This window comes from Scyliorhinus canicula, chromosome 26 (assembly GCF_902713615.1).
Source record: "Scyliorhinus canicula chromosome 26, sScyCan1.1, whole genome shotgun sequence".
Lineage (NCBI taxonomy): Eukaryota > Metazoa > Chordata > Chondrichthyes > Carcharhiniformes > Scyliorhinidae > Scyliorhinus > Scyliorhinus canicula.
Genome location: NC_052171.1, coordinates 5281025 through 5297301, shown reverse-complemented (window position 1 = coordinate 5297301; position 16277 = coordinate 5281025). Strand labels below are relative to the sequence as shown.

The 16277-nt window shown below is 46.0% G+C and overlaps 3 protein-coding genes across 3 annotated transcripts in view; all 3 read right to left on the bottom strand.

Annotated features, from left to right (window-relative positions):
• LOC119957546 (deleted in malignant brain tumors 1 protein-like) overlaps positions 1-1018 on the bottom strand; it is a 76139-nt gene extending 75121 nt beyond the window's left edge. Inside the window, exon 1 of the mRNA XM_038785693.1 lies at positions 709-1018. Coding sequence (XP_038641621.1) covers positions 709-1018 — 310 coding nt within the window. The remainder of the gene's footprint in view (positions 1-708) is intronic.
• A 982-nt stretch (positions 1019-2000) lies between these two features.
• LOC119957545 (deleted in malignant brain tumors 1 protein-like) lies at positions 2001-3394 on the bottom strand (the record flags this gene model as incomplete). Its single annotated transcript, XM_038785692.1, has 2 exons — positions 2001-2413; positions 3052-3394. Coding segments are annotated over 2 exons (756 nt in total), but the record flags the coding sequence as incomplete, so codon positions are not given.
• Positions 3395-3423: 29 nt separating this feature from the next.
• The window catches only part of LOC119957544 (deleted in malignant brain tumors 1 protein-like), a 41242-nt gene continuing 28388 nt past the window's right edge, over positions 3424-16277 (bottom strand). The window contains exons 6-12 of the mRNA XM_038785691.1: positions 16204-16236; positions 15156-15473; positions 12488-12520; positions 11437-11754; positions 6298-6615; positions 5006-5366; positions 3424-3472 (exon numbers count right to left, since the gene is read on the bottom strand). Coding sequence (XP_038641619.1) covers positions 3424-3472; positions 5006-5366; positions 6298-6615; positions 11437-11754; positions 12488-12520; positions 15156-15473; positions 16204-16236 — 1430 coding nt within the window. The remainder of the gene's footprint in view (positions 3473-5005; positions 5367-6297; positions 6616-11436; positions 11755-12487; positions 12521-15155; positions 15474-16203; positions 16237-16277) is intronic.

Genomic DNA, 16277 nt, shown 5'->3' with positions numbered 1-16277 from the left:
ATGGTGGTAGGAGTTCTACACGCCATTAAGGCCAGTGCTGGTCCACATTTAGATGAACCCTTTGGACTTGGGGAATAAATATAATCTCCAATTATTTTAATGACCGTAAATTGTCCAGTATAGTTAATAGAAAGAAGGAGTGCTCCTTGATATAAGAAAATATGAATTAACCAGAAGAAAATGACCTGCCTACTGACAATTAATTTTCCTCCCGTGAAGTCTAAAGTGGTGAATTTTTGTCAGCGAATAAAGATGCCACAGACTGCTGGGATAATAAGAGCCTGAATGATATGTAGCAGCAAAGAGATCTGGTAATATAGAGGCGCTAATCTCTTATCCAGTCTTAGAGTCTAACGTTTGGATCAGAAACATGCAATTAATCATTGCATCAGGAAAGTCAGCAGAATCTGTATGTCTTCTCCCAGACCCTGCTGAGCTGGTGCAACGTAGACGCGTTACATCAGTTGGGTCGATTAGAATCGCTGTGCGCGAGGTGAAATTAGACAATTACAGGAGGGGAAAGAGAATATAAGGGTAGGCAGATAGAGTTAGAGGGGGGTATTGCAAGCTGATTCTAATGTACAGTACAAATATCACGCAAACCAGATTAGTGGCAAGGCCCGATTCTGTACCTTTGTTTCTATGTAATTCAGTGTAATATCACCCGTGTGAAGCCTCAGCCAATCCACACATTGACTGCATCCTTACCTGAACACATGATCCTCACATCTTCCTTGTGGGAGCAGTCGTGGTTGCCCCATGATGCTGAGGGACAGTTCCAGAGAAACGACTCGTTACCGGAACACTTTAGATCGTCCAACCAAACTGGGCCTGAGTCCGGCTCACAAGAAGCAGTAATCGACATCTCCAATGCATTGCCACAACCCAGCTGTTTGCAAACCACGTCAGCGTCGGTTAAATCCCAGGAATCATCACAAACTGAGCCCCAGCTCTTATTGTAATAAACCTCCACACGGCCAGTGCATTGGCTTCCACCGTCAGACAGCCTGAGCTGCATGTGATCTGTTCGACAGTAATACAGGAAGGTTACATTTCTAATACACACTCAGTTCAGCACTCAATCTTTCCCGCTGTGTACTCTCAAGGAAAACTGACATCTGCCTTTACACCGTGACAGTTAAATGAGTGTCTATGGCAGAACGTACGTCCAATGTGACAAAGAATGTGGAACGCATGAATGTATTAGATATTCGCACATCTGAGGACAAGGTTTATGGCTTCCAATTCTCCCATTTCTGTTCTGAATTCTGTGTACATTGTGTATTTCTATTTGAGTTTGTCCTTATTAGATCTTCCACTCATGCTATTGGTTTAAATGTAATTTCCAATGCGTGTTGCTGTTTGTAAATCAGTAGAGCCGAGAACATCAGTCCACACACGCATCTTTCATATGCTTTCTCACACTAGTACATCTGCAAAACACTGCGCAATGGAACCTACACACTTTCAGTCTCCGAACACCAACATAGCCTTTGCAACTCCCAGAATCAAAGATTCAATCCCAACCTGGCTAGCCTGCCACCCGGCACCCATCATGAACTTCAATTCAGCCCATAGCACTGTTGCCTGAACGGCACCACATGCCATTCAGCAACATTTCCTTCCTCGCTGGTCAATATTGTCATCAGCCACCCTCTCGCCCCACCCTCCCCTCCCCTGCTCCAATGCCCCCAGTTTGAAAGTAACCATTCTCAGCTGCATTCAGGCTCCACACCCCACTCCCATGGCCATACAATTGGGATACACACCAGCAGCCCGCTCTCCTGCATCAACCTCGCCCCTGTCTCCTGTTGCCCTGCACCCAAGAATGGAAATGCCTCTGTAAATATCTGTTTCTTGCCAGCAATGATAAGTTGTCTTAACATCCTCACCAATGAACAGGGTTTCGTCACATGTCTCCTTGTCTCAGTTTGCTGTCTGATTCGCGCGCTGACGCAGTTCATTTTGTCTGTTGCCTTTGATAAAAGTGCAACAAAAATTCAAACCTTCCTTGCTATTCCTATCCCTTTGTATCTTTTCGCTTCGCACTCACACCTTGAGGCTAAATAACTGCTTTCGTATGAAACCTTTTTTTCACCTGAGCACAGAACTCCTATACCGGTGCTGGCAATAGGAGATGAATCGAACAGCGAAGAGCTGCAGTTCTGGAGATGCGTTTCATTTCCATTACACTGGATATCAGTTAACCACACTGATCTTGCACTCTCTCCGCTCTTTGAGGAATTGTAAGCAGCTATTCCGTCGCCGCAGCCCAGCTGTCTACAGACCACATGGGCATCATTCAGGTCCCAGAGGTTGTCCTGGACTCTGCGCCAGGCTCCATCGTAGTAAATCTCCACTCGCCCATCACACCGGCTTCCCCCATCAATCAGTCTCAGCGACCAACTTGCATCTACATAATGAACAGTGAGAACAATGGTTAAGCGGAAGGATCAGTATCCCATTTACTGCATCGAAAATTGGAGACACCTTAATTTGAAACGCTGACCCCTCGGTCACAAATCAGGTGTGAGGGAATTTTCCATGTATAAATGGAAGCAGCTTCAATAGTCCTCGAGAAAGACGATAGCATCCAGGATCTAGCAATCCATTTGAATGCCACCCTTTAAACATTCAATCATACTCTCTCTATCACTGACACAGTGTAGATAGACGTGGTGTATGGAATCTCTGCAAGATGTGCTGTCGGAACTCGCTCAGACATCTTTGAACGCACCCAATAGAAGGACAACGGCAGGGGAGGTGGGATCGACATCACCATTACCAATTTCTGATAAATTTCCAGCCATCCCGCTTTGAAAATGTATCATTGTTGTTTCGATTGTCGGTGGGTTAAAGAGGACAATCCACTTCCGAAAAGCACTGTGGATGGACAACAGTAACTCTAGCTGTTTAAGGAGACCATCACATTTACTTTATTACCAAATGAGCTGCGAAATATTTGGAGACAAAGACAACCCAATCTAGATTCATGCAGAAGGTAACATGAACAGCTGATATATTTCTGGCCGATAGAGTTGGAGGACTCACCCGAGCAGATAACACTGGCATCATTTTCATGTGAGCAGCTGAACTCCACCCGCGGTGAAACAGAACAATTCCAGAGCCGGGACTCATCTCCCCGGCATCTGTAGATTTCTTTCCACACTGGGCCGGATCCCTTTCCAAAGTGAGCTCTTCCCGGTGTCACGGTTGCTGCTCCACAGTGAAGGTGTTCACAGATCACGTCGGCATCTTCTAAACCAACGTCAACATCACACAGTGTTCCCCACTGCTCTCCATGTTGTATTTCCAGTCGGCCGGAACATCGGCTGTGCTCAGATACCAGTCTGAGATCCTTGTGGTCTAAATGGTTATCAGAACAATGATAATATTAACAAATAGCAAAAATATCCTCAATTTTCATAGCCGAACTGAAAATAAAACTGATTCTTCATTCATCTCTTTACAGCTATACGAAACATTAGCAAATATGTTCACAAACATGCAGAGCACTACTTGTATAACTATGATTATCACAATCATAATTACTGCTACTGGCAGTATTAATGCTCATCTTACTATTGTACTACAACTGCAACGATTGTACTAAACTGCAGCGACACCATGTGATTGTGCCAATGCTGCGGTCTTCTTATTCCAGTTCCAACAATCAGCCTTTGCCTTTGCCGGCTTATGAAAAAAATAATAGATCCGTCCCCTGGAAGCAAATTTATTCTCCATACTCCATAATGCGAGGTGCATACTAATCTTTTTCTTTGTAATATTTCTCAATGGGGCCAGATTTACTTCAACTGTCAACCTCGCTCCAGTTTCTCTGCAAGTTTCCAAATTGCGTTCTGATACCAACAAGATTCTGAATCTATTACAAATAATCTGCCACTGCTTCATCGTTCATTTTCCAAACTTTATGTTCTTCAGGCGGGTCATTAGTCCCAAACGGACATTAATTTTGTATTAGTCCCCCAGAATCATATTGCTAAGATTCACAACTTCTTGTTCAACCGTTCTCAATTCCAGACACTCCCGGACGAGCGCTCATGTTCGCAACAGACATCAATCAGCTCAAAGAACCATCCTTCCCAAACGGCCACAATGGAAGAAACGGATAGAGAAACTCCCATCTTTTAAAACTTTTTTTGCAACAATCATACCAAAATCAACAAAACATCAACACGACCCTACTGAAAAATTGTATTCAGTCTAAACTATAAATTACACGTTAAATAGCTAGTATTTCTCAGGCAGCTCTTTAAGCATATATCTAGAACAGTATCACCCTCCACTGGATTTCAACCACTCTTCCATACACAGAGTCTGATCTTCCAGCAGCCGACATCAACGCAGATCTCCAGATACACATATCAGCAACAATGGAAACTTCGGCAGATCCGCTTTCACTCAGGTAATGACGGTTCTGGTGGTAAAGCTTTCCCTCGGGCACATTCAATAACACTCTAATACATTGGCCCGTCTCTGTTCTGACCACAAGCTGAAATTTACTCTCTCACTTAATTCCTGTTTCATGGAGAACCACTAGATTTCTGCGAAGGTGGATTCCACAGCTTGTAAACCCAATGAAAGCTGTCCCAGGTGCCTAGTCTATTGCTCTCTTTTTCAGCTAGACACAGTCTAAACAATGAGATACAGGCTTTCAAAACCGTCATCATAGGATATTCGTTGTCACCCAGTGTGCATAAAATATTAACCTTGTTCCCACCGCCTTCCCCATTCTAACCCAATGGCCTCAATTAGAAACTTGTGCAGAATTCCCATTTCAAGTTCATCCGCAACAGTCGTCTCTGCATTTTCCCACCTTTGACGGGTGGTCAGAGATTCAATCTGTGACATTAATGGCAATGGCTCATGTGGCAGGAAGAGAAACAGGGCCACTGTACTCACAAAGTATCAGTGACGCTTGCCCACAAGTACACCTATCGGTGTTGTCATCTACATTCGTCAATTGCCTCTGGGTAACGCCTACCATTCATCAAGGTGGGAATTTTTCTGACCTGTTACGATCTGTCTTGCTGCGGCCGCATCGGTTTTGTGGACTAAACTGTTCCTCCAACTATTTGAGTTTGTACCTGAACAGATCACTCCAATGTCCTGCTGGTGTCCACAGCCAGGCGGTCCGATAACATGCCCTGATCCTTCCCCAAAATGAGAGTTCAGCGGCATTGCTACTCCAGAGCCACATTCCAGCTCCTTACAAACAATGTCTGCATCCAATGATGCCCTGGAGGCTTCATTACCCCACACTGTAGCCCAGGATCCTCGAGAGTAAATCTCCAGTCTTCCTGCACAGGGACTGCTTCCATTCACCAGTCTGGGCTTGCTGCGTCCTGAGAAATACATTTCAATATGCAGTGACCATTATAAGACACTTTATTATTAAAAAGGGTTGTGATAGTTTATATAACCTCATGAACAATCTCATGCCTCAATCAGGCGAGACCCCACCCCTGCCCTATCCACTGCGAGTTCATCATGTCCACGTGTGAGGGAAAACGCGGATGTTATCAATTTCTATCTGTCCAGGTGTCTCATAAACATTTTGGTTAAGGTATTTCCATGTTTGTTTCGCTTTTAGTTTCAAAATCTAGTTCTGACAAAATTGCGAAGAAATAATGTCCATGAGCTTAAATCAAGATGCCACAAACAATGCGACATATTTCTGTGGTGGGGAGTGTCAGTGTTTATATTTAGCACAGAGACAGAACTCCTAATATTAAATATACTTAAACTGGCTTGTGGGGCACAGAGTTATCAGTGTCTGCAAATAGAGTGGGAGCTGAGGAAATTCGGATGGAAGCTATCAGGTTTAGAGCAATAAAAGATACTGTATTACTGCATCCTGAATATCTGTGTTCTCACTTACAGGAAGAATTGTTCTAGGTTAGTGCATCAGGAAAAGGAACGCTCAATCACAGCAGGATGGCGCTTGCGCGGTAGTGGCTGCTGGTTTTGTGAATGGAGGGACACTGGCATTTCAGTTCAGCTCATTGGCTGCGGCTTGAGGCTGAATATCAAGAGAAACTTCTTCTGCCTTCATTGTGATATAAAGAGCACCAGAAACTTACTGCTTTTGGTGGAGACGTTTATTAAATGCGATAGTAGGGATATAAAGTAAATCAAACCGTGATGCTAATATTACTCAGATGTGAATAATCACTGGAGAATTCCGGAATTATTATCATCTCACTTTCCCGATTATTGCACTTCAGCTTTTTCAGGAAACCACCAAACCCTGTGTGTCGGCAGGAGGATTCTTACCTGAGCAGATGACACCGGCATCATTGAAGTGTGGTAATCCGGTATAGTGACCCCATGGTACTGAAGGGCACTGTGACAGGGCGCTCTCCGTCCCGGTGCACTCAATATTTCCTGTCACATAAGTTCCATTTCCTTCTCCAAAGTGAGCCCTGCCCGGTGCAAAGAGCGGAGTCCCGCAGTCCAGCTCCCGACACACAACAGCGGCGTCCCGCACGTCCCAATCGGAATCCAGCACATTCCCCCACTGACCCCTGTTGTGAATCTCCAATCTCCCAGAGCAGGGACTGCCCCCATCCACCAGTCTCAGTGTTTGTAATTCTGTAAAATACCAGAAATAATATCAAGGGTAAGTGAACAAAACCCACAGCCTCCCAGCGCACCGCCCGTCCCCATGGCCAAATGAAGATCATTGTGAACATTGGATTGTGTTCAGACCTGAATAAATCCCAGTGTAAATATTCAGCATGGTAAAAGGGAAAGAGACACAATGATAAGCGGGATAAGTGAGCAGAGAAGCTGGAGTTAGAGGTAAGTTTCCACCATCACAGCTATTCCAATGGGATCGAGCTGGTGTGAGTTTCAGCATAGATTTAAACTTCCAGAGGTCGGGAGTTGGACGGGAGAAATGATCTCTTGTCCTGGACCAAAACAATGGGACCGCGTCCCAGGAACGATCAGGAGAAATGGCCTCAGACCATCACAGCCAATGAATCTCGGCTTCGGTGTTCTTGTAATCTCGGTGTGACTGCTGATTGGTCAGGTGGATCATGGAGACCGGCAGCAGTGTGAGTCGAGGCGATTCTTCACACTCTGATCTTCACTGTGCTGCAGTTGTGATCTCTGTGAATGAAGACAGCAGCAGTCTGTCAGCTGGAGTGAAAGATCATTCGGGACAGTCCGCGGGACACTTTCCCCTTCTGATTGATGAGCGGACAGCAGCTTAATCACATTGAGAATGTGGCTCAGACTCCATAGTTAACGGGCTGGATTAATCATTGACATAGCAGAAAATATGGAAATGGAGAGTAAATACCTGTTGGAATAGTCCGATTGTCCCCAAGGCTTCCTGAAATGGGAATTTCAGAAATGGAGTTCAATGAGACAGGAAATCAATGACAGAACAATAATCTGTATATAACAATCTGTGGGATAATAATTCCCGTCACTTCCTGAAGAACAGATATCAGGATCTGTGAATTCAGTAGCTCCACATTCCTTATAAAGCCACACATACAATTTCAACACTAATTCAATATTGTGAAGTGACTAAAATGTAACCAGATTGCTATCAGCTGTACACACGGACACCTGGGGACACGGTGCCCTTGTGGTGATGGTCATCGGGCTCCATTATAACCAGTGTGACGTTGGTTGCAACAGGCAGTGATAGTTCTCCACTTGTCGGAGTTTCCAATGAACAACACCAAAATAATATGATTTCCTCAACTGTTCACTTGATACTAATTAATACCCATCCTTACATTTCTAGATAGTCTACCGTTACACACTTACTGAGCATGGAACAAAATATTTAGAATATTCCATTTCAATGTGTTATGGGCCAGGGCTTAGAAACTCCAAAGTGTATGATGGAGTTCACCAGACAGATAACTTTTATGTTAACTAAAAGAGCATTTTCAAGGGTGTGGCTCTGAACTCTGCATTCTCACGTGAGTAAGACTGGCTTTCCCTGAGATTCTGACCCTAATCTCACCAGCACGTTTAAACCCTTCCAGAAAGCAAACGATATATTTTAAATTACCACAGCAGCAGGTAGCTACAATCAATGGGATTTTTTCTGGAACAACTCTCAAGAATGTAAATAGAGAGAGGCAGGGTAAAACACTTATTTTCTCTGTCTGTAGTCCACAGCAGGCATACTGAAAGCGAAACCAAAAACCTCACACAGCCTATACACGGACGACAGGATCGCAACACTGGACGAACTGACAGAGAAATTTCAGCTAGCTGGGGGGAACGAGCTACGGTACCTGCAGCTCAAAAACTTCCTACGAAAGGAGACAAGGACGTACCCACAACCGCCACGACAGACACTACTGGAAGACCTACTGGACGCAAGTATCCTAGAGAAAGGGAACTGTAGTGACATGTATGACCGACTGGTAGATAGGGACGACACCGTACTGGACACAACAAGAAGGAAATGGGAGGACGGCCTGGGGATGGAGATAGGGTGGGGACTCTGGAGCGAAGCACTGCATAGGGTCAACTCCACCTCCACGTGCGCAAGGCTCAGCCTGACGCAACTAAAAGTGGTACATAGAGCCCACTTAACGAGAAACCGTATGAGTAGGTTCTTCCCGGAGGTGGAGGACAAATGTGAGCGGTGCCAAAGAGGCCCGGCCAACCACGCCAACATGTTCTGGTTTTGCCCCAGACTTGTGGAGTACTGGACAGCCTTCTTCGAGGCTATGTCCAAAGTGGTGGGGGTGAGGGTGGAGCCATGCCCGATAGTGGCGGACTTCGGGGTTTCAGACCAGCCAGATCTATTCCTGGGGAGGAGGGCAGACGCCCTTGCCTTTGCCTCCTGATTTCCCGCCGTAGAATCCTGTTTGGCTGGCGGTCAGCAGCACCACCCAGACTGCAGACTGGCTGTCCGACCTCTCGGAATCTCTCCAAATGGAGAAAATCAAATTCGCCATCCGAGGGTCGGACGACGGCTTCCATAGAACGTGGGAGCCATTCATGCAATTGTTCCGGGACCTGTTTGTGGCCAATGTACATGAGGAAGAATAGTCGGGTGGCCAAGAACCAGGGGACAATGGACGGGAATCGGGGGAAGGTAGCCGGGGGGAGGGGGGGGGGGCTACGGGCTCGGTATGGGGGTTTGATGGCAAGCCAAGGCCCAAAACCAAACTATAAATAAATGCCTATAAACATGGGCCTCGGCCATATTGGGGAATGTAAAATATGTATGCTGGCTAAAGGGGGCGGCCACAATTATTGTTATGAAGATGCTTACCTGTAAATATTCATGTTAAATTTTTCTGTTTTCCTTTTTTTTTCTCTCTCTAATAACTTGTAATTTGTCAAATATAAAATATGAAAACTCAATTAAAAAAAAATTACAAACAAAAACCTCACACAGCCACAGCCCAGCTCCACCCACACAATGACACCACTGAAGCCGTGTGAGAAGACAAAAACCTTTCTGAAAGGGACACTCACATCACAAATGAAATATATCACTTCTCAGCTAGACTTGAACTGAAAAATGTATGTGACTGAAATGTGTGTGTGCCTGTGTTCAGTCGGCAGCAGATACAGTTTTCACTGGTGACCTAAACAAAGTTAACTTTCATCCTCCACTCCAATTCATTTCAATCGAAGTCCACGCTCTACTACTTCCAGTTGCAGTTTAAAGGGGCTGGTTTAGCTCAGGGGCTGGTTTAGCTCACTAGGGGCTGGTTTAGCTCACTCGGCTAAATCGCTGGCTTTTAAAGCAGACCAAGCAGGCCAGCAGCACGGTTCAATTCCCGTACCAGCCTCCCCGGACAGGCGCCGGAATGTGGCGACTAGGGGCTTTTCACAGTAACTTCATTGAAGCCTACTCGTGACAATAAGCGATTTTCATTTCATTTTCATTTCAAATCGTTTAGAATTTAAATTCTAGTCTGTTGAGTTGTACAAGTTCCGCTGGGAACAAAATGAAATACCGCGCTAATATCTGCACATTCTGTTGTAAATGTTAGTTTGCTGTAACTCGCAATCCGAAATGTAAACTCTATTTAATTACATGGCATATATTCTGCGCTCTGATACTGACCTGGAAACGATGATCTCTCAGCCCTGGCTCAGTTCCAGCATTCTCATTCCTCAGTCAGGAAAGACTGCAGTACAAACTCGAGTTTTTATTTAAAATTTAAAGTATCTATATTTTTCATATTTCACTATTTAGAGTGCCCAATCCACCCACCCTGCACATCTTTGGGTTGTGGGACTGAGATCCAGGCAGACACGGGGAGAATGTGCAAACTCAACACGGACAGTTACCCGGAGCTGGAATGGAACATGGGACCTCAAAACATTTTAAAAATGGATATTCACGTCTTGGATCTTACTATTCAGCTTCCGCCGTTACTGCCAACTGTGACCCCTCCTCATCCCTTATTCCCTCCTGGGTCTGAGAAAGCTCCCTCCTCAGTCCCAGCTTTACAATCCCTCTCAGATATCCCACCTCAGAGCAAGCGGTCTGCGCAGACGCAGAGCCAGCAGGATGGCGCATGCGCGGTAGTGGCTGCTGGTTTTGTGAATGGAGATTGTGACATTTCCATCAGTTTAGTTCATTCACTGCGGCTTCAGTCTAAATATCAATGGAAACTCCTCCTGCCGTCACTGTCAATGTAAAGAGCATCACACCGTTACTGCTTTTGGTGAGGTGTGTGTTAAATGCAGAACTAGGGATTTAAAATAAAGCAAACCGTCATCCTATATTAATATAAAGTGAATAATCAGCATGGTAGCATGGTGGTTAGCATAAATGCTTCACAGCTCCAGGGTCCCAGGTTCGATTCCCGACTGGGTCACTGTCTGTGCGGAGTCTGCACGTCCTCCCCGTGTGTGCGTGGATTTCCTCCGGGTGCTCCGGTTTCCTCCCACAGTCCAATGATGTGCGGGTTAGGTGGATTGGCCATGCTAAATTGCCCGTAGTGTCCTAAAAAGTAAGGTTAAGGGTGTTGGGTTACGGGTATAGAGTGGATACGTGGGTTTGAGTAGGATGATCATTGCTCGGCACAGCATTGAGGGCCGAAGGGCCTGTTCTGTGCTGTACTGTTCTAAGTTCTAATCACTGGAGAATTCCGAATTTGTTCTTGTCTCCGGAGGCACGGTGGCGCAGTGGTTAGCACTGCTGCCTCGCGGCGCCGAGGTCCCAGGTTCGATCCCACCCCCGAGTCACTGTACATGTGGAATTTGCACATTGTCCCCGTGTCTACGCTTGCCTCACCCCCCAAAACCCAAAGGCTGTGCAGGGTAGGTGGATTGGCCACGCTAATTTGTCCCTTATTTGGAATATGAATAAATTAAAATAAAGAAAGAATCATCTCACTTTCCCGATTATTGCCCTTCAGCTTTTTCAGGAAACCACCAAACCCTGTGTGTCGGCAGGAGGATTCTTACCTGAGCAGATGACACCGGCATCATTGAAGTGTGGTAATCCGGTATAGTGACCCCATGGTACTGAAGGGCACTGTGACAGGGCGCTCTCCGTCCCGGTGCACTCAATATTTCCTGTCACATGAGTTCCGTTTCCTTCTCCAAAGTGAGCCCTGCCCGGTGCAAAGAGCGGAGTCCCGCAGTCCAGCTCCCGACACACAACAGCGGCGTCCCGCACGACCCAATCGGAATCCAGCACATTCCCCCACTGACCCCTGTAGTGAATCTCCAATCTCCCAGAGCAGGGACTGTCCCCATCCACCAGTCTCAGTGTTTGTAATTCTGTAAAATACCAGAAATAATATCAAGGGTAAGTGAACATAACCCACAGCCTCCCAGCGCACCGCCCGTCCCCATGGCCAAATGAAGGGTCATTGTGAACATTGGATTGTGTCCAGACCTGAATAAATCCCAGTGTAAATATTCAGCATGGTAAAAGGGAAAGAGACACAATGATAAGGGGGATAAGTGAGCAGAGAAGCTGGAATTAGAGGGAAGTTTCCACCATCACAGCTATTCCAATGGGATCGAGCTGGTGTGAGTTTCAGCATAGATTTAAACTTCCAGAGGTCGGGAGTTGGACGGGAGAAATGATCTCTTGTCCTGGTGGTCAATTCTGATTGGACCAAAACAATGGGACTGCGTCCCAGGAACGATCAGGAGAAATGGCCTCAGACCATCACAGCCAATGAATCTCGGCCTCGGTGTTCTTGTAATCTCGGTGTGACTGCTGATTGGTCAGGTGGATCATGGAGACCGGCAGCAGTGTGAGTGGAGGCGATTCTTCACACTCTGATCTTCACTGTGCTGCAGTTGTGATCTCTGTGAATGAAGACAGCAGCAGTCTGTCAGCTGGAGTGAAAGATCATTCGGGACAGTCCGCGGGACACTCTCCCCTTCTGATTGACAAGTGGACAGCAGCATAATCACATTGAGAATGTGGCTCAGACTCCATAGTTAACGGGCTGGATTAATCATTGACATAGCAGAAAATATGGAAATGGAGAGTAAATACCTGTTGGAATAGTCCGATTGTCCCCAAGGCTTCCTGAAATGGGAATTTCAGAAATGGAGTTCAATGAGACAGGAAATCAATGACAGAACAATAATCTGTATATAACAATCTGTGGGATAATAATTCCCGTCACTTCCTGAAGAACAGATATCAGGATCTGTGAATTCAGTAGCTCCACATTCCTTATAAAGCCACACATACAATTTCAACACTAATTCAATATTGTGAAGTGACTAAAATGTAACCAGATTGCTATCAGCTGTACACACGGACACCTGGGGACACGGTGCCCTTGTGGTGATGGTCATCGGGCTCCATTATAACCAGTGTGACGGTGGTTGCAACAGGCGGTGGTAGTTCTCCACTTGTCGGAGTTTTCAATGAACAACACCAAAATAACATGATTTCCTCAACTGTTCACTTGATACTAATTAATAACCATCCTTACATTTCTAGATAGCCTACCGTTACACACTTACTGAACATGGAACAAACTATTTAGAATATTCCATTTCAATGTGTTATGGGCCAGGGCTTAGAAACTCCAAAGTGTATGATGGAGTTCACCAGACAGATAACCTTTATGGTAACTAAAAGAGCATTTTCAAGGGTGTGGCTCTGAACTCTGCATTCTCACGTGAGTAAGACTGGCTTTCCCTGAGATTCTGACCCTAATCTCACCAGCACGTTTAAACCCTTCCAGAAAGCAAACGATATATTTTAAGTTACCACAGCAGCAGGTAGCTACAATCAATGGGATTTTTTCTGGAACAACTCTCAAGAATGAAAATAGAGAGAGGCAGGCTAAAACACTTATTTTCTCTGTCTGTAGTCCACAGCAGGCATACTGAAAGCGAAACCAAAAACCTCACACAGCCACAGCCCAGCTCCACCCACACAATGACACCACTGAAGCCGTGTGAGAAGACAAAAACCTTTCTGAAAGGGACACTCACATGACAAATGAAATATATCACTTCTCAGCTAGACCTGAACTGAAAAATGTATGTGACTGAAATGTGTGTGTGCCTGTGTTCAGTCGGCAGTAGATACAGTTTTCACTGGTGACCTAAACAAAGTTAACTTTCATCCTCCAGTCCAATCGATTGCAATCGAAGACCACGCTCTACTACTTCCAGTTGCAGTTTAAATCGTTTAGAATTTAAATTCTAGTCTGTTGAGTTGTACAAATTCCGCTGGGAACAAAATGAAATACCGCGCTAATATCTGCACATTCTGTTGTAAATGTTAGTTTGCTGTAACTCGCAATCCGAAATGTAAACTCTATTTAATTACATGGCATATATTCTGCGCTCTGATACTGACCTGGAAATGATGATCTCTCAGCCCTGGCTCAGTTCCAGCATTCTCATTCCTCAGTCAGGAAAGACTGCAGTACAAACTCGAGTTTTTATTTAAAATTTAAAGTATCTATATTTTTCATATTTCTCTATTTAGAGTGCCCAATCCACCCACCCTGCACATCTTTGAGTTGTGGGACTGAGATCCAGGCAGACACGGGGAGAATGTGCAAACTCAACACGGACAGTTACCCGGGGCTGGAATGGAACATGGGACCTCAAAACATTTTTAAAATGGATATTCACGTCTTGGATGTTACTATTCAGCTTCCGTCGTTACTGCCCACTGTGACCCCTACTCATCCCTTCTATCCTCCTGGGTCTGAGAAAGCTCCCTCCTCAGTCCCAGCTTCACAATCCCTCTCAGATATCCCACCTCAGAGCAAGCGGTCTGCGCAGACGCAGAGCCAGCAGGATGGCGCATGCGCGGTAGTGGCTGCTGGTTTTGTGAATGGAGATTGTGACATTTCCATCAGTTTAGTTCATTCACTGCGGCTTCAGTCTAAATATCAATGGAAACTCCTCCTGCCGTCACTGTCAATGTAAAGAGCATCACACCGTTACTGCTTTTGGTGAGGTGTGTGTTAAATGCAGAACTAGGGATTTAAAATAAAGCAAACCGTCATCCTATATTAATATAAAGTGAATAATCAGCATGGTAGCATGGTGGTTAGCATAAATGCTTCACAGCTCCAGGGTCCCAGGTTCGATTCCCGACTGGGTCACTGTCTGTGCGGAGTCTGCACGTCCTCCCCGTGTGTGCGTGGGTTTCCTCCGAGTGCTCCGGTTTCCTCCCACAGTCCAAAGATGTGCGGGTTAGGTGGATTGGCCATGCTAAATTGCCCGTAGTGTCCTAAAAAGTAAGGTTAAGGGTGTTGGGTTACGGGTATAGGGTGGGTTTGAGTAGGGTGATCATTGCTCGGCACAACATTGAGGGCCGAAGGGCCTGTTCTGTGCTGTACTGTTCTAAGTTCTAATCACTGGAGAATTCCGAATTTGTTCTTGTCTCCGGAGGCACGGTGGCGCAGTGGTTAGCACTGCTGCCTCGCGGCGCCGAGGTCCCAGGTTCGATCCCACCCCCGAGTCACTGTACATGTGGAATTTGCACATTGTCCCCGTGTCTACGCTTGCCTCACCCCCACAACCCAAAGGCTGTGCAGGGTAGGTGGATTGGCCACGCTAAATTGTCCCTTATTTGGAATATGAATAAATTAAAATAAAGAAAGAATCATCTCACTTTCCCGATTATTGCCCTTCAGCTTTTAATGAAACCAGCATATCCGGTGTATCGGCAGGAGGATTCTTACCTGAGCAGATCACACCGGCATCATCGGAGTGTGAATATCCGGTAAAGTGACCCCATGCGCTTGAAGGACACTGCCACAGGGCGCTCTCCGTCCCGGTGCACTCAACATTCCCCATCACATGGGTTCCGTTTCCTTCTCCAAAGTGAGCCTTTCCCTCTGCAGAGAGCGCCGTCCCGCAGTCCAGCTCCCGACACACAACAGCGGCGTCCCGCACGTCCCAATCGTAATCCAGCACATTCCCCCACTGACCCCTGTAGTGAATCTCCAATCTCCCAGAGCAGGGACTGCCACCATCCACCAGTCTCAGTGTTTGTAATTCTGTAAAATATCAGAAATAATATCAAGGGTAACAGTGCACAAAACCCACAGCCTCCCAGCCCGTCCCCATGGCCAGATGAAGGGTCATTGTGAACATTGGATTGTGTCCAGACCTGAATAAATCCCAGTGTAAATATTCAGCATGGTAAAAGGGAAAGAGACACAATGATCAGCGGGATAAGTGATCAGAGAGACTGGAGTCAGAGGGAAGTTTCCACCATCACAACTATTCCAATGGGATCGAGCTGGTGTGAGTTTCAGCAGAGATTTGATCTTCCAGAGGTCGGGAGTTGGACTGAGGAGAAATGATCTGTTTCCCTGGTGTTCAATTCTGATTGGACCAAAACAGTGGGACCGCTCCCCAGGAACGATCAGGAGAAATGACCTCAGACCATCACAGCCAATGAATCTCGGCCTCGGTGTTCATGTGATCTCGGTCTGACTGCTGATTGGTCAGGTGGATCATGGAGACCGGCAGCAGTGTGAGTCGAGGCGATTCTTCACACTCTGATCTTCACTGTGCTGCAGTTGTGATCTCTGTGAATGAAGACAGCAGCAGTCTGTCAGCTGGAGTGAAAGATCATTCGGGACAGTCCGCGGGACACTCTCCCCTTCTGATTGATGAGCGGACAGCAGCTTAATCGCATTGAGAATGTGGCTCAGACTCCATAGTTAACGGGCTGGATTAATCATTGACATAGCAGAAAATATGAAAATGGAGAGTAAATACCTGTTGGAATAGTCCGATTGTCCCCAAGGCTTCCTGAAATGGGAATTTCAGAAATGGAGTTAATTGAGACAGTT